This window comes from Apium graveolens, chromosome 11 (genome assembly GCF_009905375.1).
Source record: "Apium graveolens cultivar Ventura chromosome 11, ASM990537v1, whole genome shotgun sequence".
Lineage (NCBI taxonomy): Eukaryota > Viridiplantae > Streptophyta > Magnoliopsida > Apiales > Apiaceae > Apium > Apium graveolens.
Window position 1 is genome coordinate 10,896,375 of NC_133657.1, and position 6,828 is coordinate 10,903,202.

The following is a 6,828-nucleotide window of genomic DNA, read 5'->3' on the forward strand; positions in this document are numbered from 1 at the left end:
ACTGAAAATTAAATAACCTGACGGCCTGTGTAGTTGCGTTTTACCGCTAGTTTGAGATAAATTAAAACTCCTAATAGCATTGTGGGATGGAGCACCCACATCTTTGTAAAAGTCAGAATAATGGGCAATACCTAATACAAAATAGAGTAATAAAGATACACAAACATATTTTGATGTGTAAGGCAAACGACTCTAGAAATCTGATGAGGATCAAGGAATGAATATGTTAATTTGGATTTGGTTATGTGTGCTCGTGGTGATGTTCAATTGGAGAGGATGCAAACATGGGTTATGCAGCTTACTTGGACAACAAGGAATAAAGGAGCGATGCATGAAGTTGGACAAGTAGCTGATTATTATATAATTATTAATTCGAATTTTGCTTGCAAGTTTTTACCTTTCACTTGAAAGGGTTTTTCTTGTTTTAAGCACTTAGGATTTTATTTTCCTATTTGGATTTGGTTTTTGTCTTTTTTCTATTCGGATTTGGTTTTTAAATTTGTTTCCTAGAAGGATTCAGATATTGGCTAATTCAAGCTGATATTGAATTTCTCTTGGAATCCTATTGGGTTTGGGTTATTGTCTAAGCCTATAAATACCCTTTGAATGTAATCTTTTAAGAGAGACAATGGATGATATAAAACTTTTGTTTTGAGACAATAATTAGTCTTTATCATTGTATTTAATATTTATATAGGAATTGAATTGAATTTAACATACATGTATTAGTCTTTATCATATAAACATTACAATTTAATTATTTATATTGACAGTTTAGTATTTTACATTAAATATATTTATCAGATTATAATTTTAACAAAATTCGATAATTAGAATTTATCATTTTGAGGGGATATATCATGCTACCGATTATATTCAAGGAAAAATCGTTGTTAGAGTTAATGCACTCGAGTATGAAAAATATAAAATATATTTAATGGTAATGGTACTGTAGAATGTTATTAGAACATCGTTCGAGCCAAACTAAACATAAACTTAGTCAAATTAGAGTTTTCGTAAACGCCAAATTTACTATGACAATGATTGTTAATCGTATGTGAAGGAATTTGTTAATAAATTTAGAATGACATTTTCAGAATACACATGCAAATCAATATGAAGAGACATTTATAAAATAATTATAATTTGCGTACTCTGAAAAGTAAATTATAAAACAAAAAATACGCATGCGTGTAACAATATATACATATAATTTGTTTGTCATCTTTCATATTGAATTATTATATTTAGATTATGAACAAAAATAAACTCATGTCAATTTAATAAATATCAAATTTTTTTGTTTAAAAGAATAATTAAATAAAAGAGATTATTAATATTACAAAATATTATCATGTTAAGATATCGATCATATAACTAATTTAGCACTAACTCATTTATCATAAATACGTAGATTTATCTTATATTTTAGAAAACTTAATAATCGATCATATAACTAATTTAGCACTAAATTACTTATCATAAATACGTAGATTTATCTTATATTTTAGAAAACTTAATAATTATTATAGAATTGTCTATGTCTTGCGCAGGGTAAAGAGCTAATTGCATATAAAGCATTAGGGGTGTACGCGGTTCGGATCAGATCGGTTTTGGGGTAAAAGTAGAACCAAACTGTGAAGAGCGGTTTTAGAAAATTGTCATCTGCATCCGCATTTGCGGTTGCGATTAACCGCATCAATTGCGGTTTTGAATTTGCGATTATTGCGGATCGGTTTACGGTTCAACCACTTATTTTAAAATAATTAATAATTTGCAAAAAAAAAGTAAATCTGGGATATTAATAAATTTAAGTTTATGTTTGCATTCAAAAATAAAAATATTAAAAACATATAAAAATACGAAGGTGAGAGAAAAGAAAAAAGAAAAGGATAAAAATAAAATTACATGTCGATTACATTTTATATTTATTTTGGTTATATATCTTATAATGATTGTGAATCTTATATACGAAGTCTTAACAATAACCTAAAATTAGTTAATAAATATGTATACTTATTAAATTTATATGATATCGACTACATTTTTGGAAATATATTTTATTATAAATATATGTTGCGAGTTGCGGTTGCGATTTTACAATTTTCAAAAATTTAAAATCACATCCAAACCGCGAATGAGCGGTTTTTAAAATTTAAATCCACAAACAACCCGCGTTTAAAATGCGGTTCGGTTGCGAGCGGTTGTTGAACGCGGTTATCCGTAAAAATACGGTTCGGTTGTTGGGTGCGGTTGAGCGGTTCGTCTGTACACCCCGGTAGTAATTGATCGTAGTAATTGATCAGTCCCTTCCTCTCACTGTCGTACATACTGTCTAAACCGCATTACTATCAGCTAAATCAAGCCGTCACCTCTACTGATCATGCAAAAAATAGGCAACATTAAAAAAATGAAAGAACGCTGCAAGAACAAAAACACCATTTTTTTCCTGCTATGTACATGAATATGCAGGGGAACTGTTGAGGTATATATGTGCACATTATCTGGTATCCTCGTCAACATATCCTTGGCAAGGATCTAGCATTACTTTGCCGTGATACTCTTGATTTCAACATTTTAGACATCTGGTTTTGCATTTTCTTGCATACTTTTTCCAATTCCACGACCCTGCTTTGCATACCCTGCAGATTTGCTCTCAGCTTCTCGTTCTCATTCGATATATGAAGCCTTCCTGCATAGAGCACGATCTGTTCACAGGAATCTTCTTTCTTATCCTTAATTTCAGTATCCACTGAACTACATGGTGAATCAATGAAGGGTTTTGATTGATTTGTGTCTTCAAGCAAACTTTTAAGCTTGTTTTGCTGAGAAGCAAGTGCTTCGATAGCAGACCTTGAGGGAAATTTGGAGTTGCGGGCAAGGTGCTCGCAACTTTCTGATGATAACTTCTCATAATTCAACGCATAACATAGTCTTTTCTTCTCTTCTTCAGATAACCCTGAATGTGCCTGAACCAGATATCGAATTCACAAAACATATCTTTCAATATCGGTGCAGAAACACAAAAATAGATTCACAAGCGATTACTATATTTACAAAATCCATGTCAAACACTCTGTTTTACATGTCATTATAAGTTTATATAACTATACAAGATTACAACCATGATGCAAAAAGCTTTAAAATAATGAAGAGTACTATTATAAGTATTACCTCCAGATACATGTCCATGGCATGGTAGATTCCATCATATGATTCCCTTGCTGAATCAGGCATAGCCCTGATGAGGCTGCAAAATTTTGACAGTTTAAGACAAGGATCTGGGGATACTTCTGCAATATACAAGTCCATTAGGTTAGCTACTTTTTGCATTCGAATTAACGGAACGCGACAAAATCCTGTGCCTACAAATGATCTTATAAACCTCAACACAAGATTGACATCGTACATATGATCCACCCCTACTGGAGATGGAATCAGCAGATTGTCTAGCGTTGCTTGATCCAATTGTAAACCAATCATATTTTCCAGTTTATTCCTGTAGCACTTCTTAATGCTTAAATTAAGAGAAACTTGAAGAATCCCAAATAAACTCTTACAAGATATAGATCTCTGATCTAAAGAGTCGAGCATCTCAACAACTGTCTCCATGATTTCGCGCTTCTCATCTAGTGTCGCGGTAACAAATCTAGATTTTTGATAATAGAAGAGAAACCTGACAATAACCCCATGATCAAATTTTCGGAAAACCATAGATTCGGTTAACATTTTAACCAAATGAGGGTTTACTGATGCAAGATCCTCAAACCACCATGTTGCTCGAAAGATATTTTTTAAGCTATCAGTGCTTCTAGTGTCGGTGGATAATCGCAGTCCAGAACTATCGGGGGAAGATGTTGATGCACAAGGGCTTGCTTCACTGGCCAATGCAAGCCTTCCAACCAAGGAGTCGACACATTTATGCAGAAGACCCGAGGAATTCACAGTAGGTAATAGATTTTGACAGTGCTTTAAGACAACCAAAAGCTCAGACCATGTCCAATACTTAATCTCTTCAAGTGATTTCTCGATTTGTTCAAACAAATTATGGACTCTGGAAGAAGATTCATTCATTTCCATGAAAATCGCAAGACAAAGTAAAAGCGAAACATTCGAAGGATTTATACCAATCTTTCCATTACTATAGCAGAACCTTGATATAAGCTCAAAACCCTCGCCGCCTCCTGGAAAATCATGAAATATCACCTTAAGGTTTCGTGTCCCACCTCTCGCTTTACCAAGTAGATTTTTTATTCTTCCGGAATAAGATGATATGATTTCCTGACAACGTATATCAGAAATTTTATATAAACTACAATCACAAACAATATAAGCAAATATGTGGGAGGAAATTAAACAGATAACAAAGCTAGCTACTAAAAAATCTCTAGCAAGTGGCAAGGAAAAATTGAATAAAAATCGAAACTTTAAAGGGTTCTAATGCGCAATAATTACGGAAGATGCACTGTATGATCCCAGCAAAGAAGGGAACTGCACAGTGATACACAATGCTAGATAGTGGTAGATAGGCCTTTAAATTGGCAAGTCTTGAGAGGGGCAAATAGGGCATGCACATTTAGAACTCCATATAAATTGACCAGAACCAACAAAAGAGTAGCTAACCATCTTTGAAATGATATTGACAGTGGCAAACAAGTGATTAATGCTAGGAATAAAAGTTGCAGAGAATAAGCCCCACACAATTAATGTAAATAAATGGTCCAAAAAAATTAGTTAGGTTGAAAACATACAATAAAAATAACAACTAGAACATAATTGCAGATAATCACAGACTATATGAATAACTAAATTTCAAGATTGCTTGTTTATGGGATTTTAACAGTAACATAGCAGCCCAGAATGAATTAGGCCAAATAAGAAAGCAAAGCTTATAACATAGTAATAGTATTATTTTACCTTATGAACCATGAAGATCTCTTCACCATTAACATCTACTTGAAGATAAGAAGAGACATCCATAACCCAAATGAAGAAAACACAAAGCAACCTAAAAAAAGAGAGGTCTTTTTTGAGAAGGCTGCAACTTAAAGAGTTGAATAGATTAATAATACCCAAAAGGACAGAGAGATGAAATGAGAAGGCATAACAATATTGGACAAGTGAAACAAGACAAACACTAAACTGGTGACCTTGGTTTTGCTGAAATAGGCTGTACTAATTTAGGACAAGAGTGTGGGTTAAGAAAGAATAGTGTGTGACTGCATATACGTGTGCATTACACACATACATATACGCACACCAAAGTATAGAAAATAGGATTTCACAAAAATTGGGACTAAAGTTATTTTCGAAATTAAAATAGTTAATATAAATAAATATTGTATGTTATAAATAGATTTTTTCTTAATTAATTATACACGCAGTAATAATCATATAGCTAGTGCCTAGTAGTTGAACTCTTTAGGAGATTAGAGGTCAACCACATCATCAACTTTAAATAACCTTAAACTTGTAAGCTGGATTTGCTTTTAAATATTTTTCTATGTTTTTCTTCATTGCAGCAACTAGGTAACTTCATTTATATAAGTTTATATTCTCACCCATGCAGGTTTTGGCTTAATCAACTAGGCTCCTCCTCTTACTTTTATTTGGGGTATCTGGTACTTTTCTTTTAAAACAAGTTGATCTACACTAAAACTTGTTTAATTAATAAATTGTTGTGACTTAATTTGTATGATGCCCTCCTGCTATATATATTTCATAAAGGTTTATTATGATGGACCAGATGCGATTTTTATTTTGTTGTTTCAACTTTCAATTGTAATTTATTTATTTGTGTTGTATGATTTGTAGTACGTACATGGTCAAAAAAATTATTTGTGTTATATGATCAGTACATGAACAAACAAGAACAAGGACTAGTGGACCACTTAGCACTTTGTTTGATGTGCAGCAGGGCAGGTATGCATACTGAAAATTAAACTGCTTGAATCTTGATTAGTTAAGTGATGAATTTTGATTTGAATCTGGGGATGTAAGATCTTACTGCCGATTCTACAAATATAAATTGCTGATTTCTTTTCTTGTACTGTTTTTCTTTTGAAATGATATCCAAAATATATCATTTTCCAGCATCAAGTGCTCAGAATAGCCACCGGCCCAGCGGCGGAAGGACCGCCAAAATACCGACATGTGTATTCCTTTTTTAAAATTTGTTGCAAAGAATATGTATGTCTGATGATAGCCTATATTAATACAGGCCCAATAACAGAGGCTCAGGGCCCAATAAGAAGAGCCCAAGAAGTACTCAGTTTTAACCTTGAAGAGTCCAGGACGCGTGGCAACATTACCACCGTCCAGGTACCCCGGATCCAGAATATTCCTACGGTCCGGATTCGATAGTACTCTGACGCATCCCAGGCGTCCACATGCCCTCCAGTCCAAAAGGCACACCTACGGTCCAGATTAAAAGGTACAAACCCCTAAATCCTAGGGAGAGGCCTATAAAAGGCAGGACAAAAGGAAGGTTACAGGTTACAATCTCTCTCTCATTTACTTACATACACACACACACACACGTACACACTATACAAACGTTTGCATAATTCCCATTTTGCCCCTTTTCTCCTTAAAACCCTTTCTCATTCTCACGACGGAGGTGCCGCGAGGACGCCACCCCCCTCCGGTTCTGTTTTGTAGGTTCCCACCCTACAGCTACACCGCATGCCGCCGTCATTCCTGTCCAAACGGAGCTTGAGTCCGGGCCCCACAAGGAGAAGGCCCCGAGGTGATTTGGGATTATCATTGGCGCTAGAAGGAGGGGTCGAACCTCCGACCAGTGGTATTCATATCCGCAACTTCTACCCT

The 6,828-nt window shown here is 34.3% G+C and overlaps 1 protein-coding gene across 1 annotated transcript; it reads right to left on the bottom strand.

The window, feature by feature from the left end:
* Positions 1 to 2,044: 2,044 nt before the first annotated feature.
* On the bottom strand, positions 2,045 to 5,192 carry LOC141698034 (BTB/POZ domain-containing protein At3g22104-like). The gene is made up of 3 exons (XM_074502639.1): positions 4,918 to 5,192; positions 3,175 to 4,281; positions 2,045 to 2,969 (listed from the first exon to the last, which is right to left on the bottom strand). Exons 1-3 carry the CDS (start codon positions 4,978 to 4,980, stop codon positions 2,517 to 2,519), a joined length of 1,623 nt encoding a protein of 540 aa, XP_074358740.1. The 5' UTR covers positions 4,981 to 5,192; the 3' UTR covers positions 2,045 to 2,516.
* Between the last annotated feature and the right edge of the window lie 1,636 nt (positions 5,193 to 6,828).

Coding starts and splice junctions, on each gene's coding strand:
- LOC141698034 (XM_074502639.1), bottom strand. CDS start 4,980: ATGGATGTCTCTTCTTATCTTCAAGTAGATGTTAATGGTGAAGAGATC. Junction 4,282..4,917: donor AGATCTTCATGGTTCATAAG/GTAAAATAATAC, acceptor ATACGTTGTCAG/GAAATCATATCATCTTATTC. Junction 2,970..3,174: donor CCATGGACATGTATCTGGAG/GTAATACTTATA, acceptor TATCTGGTTCAG/GCACATTCAGGGTTATCTGA.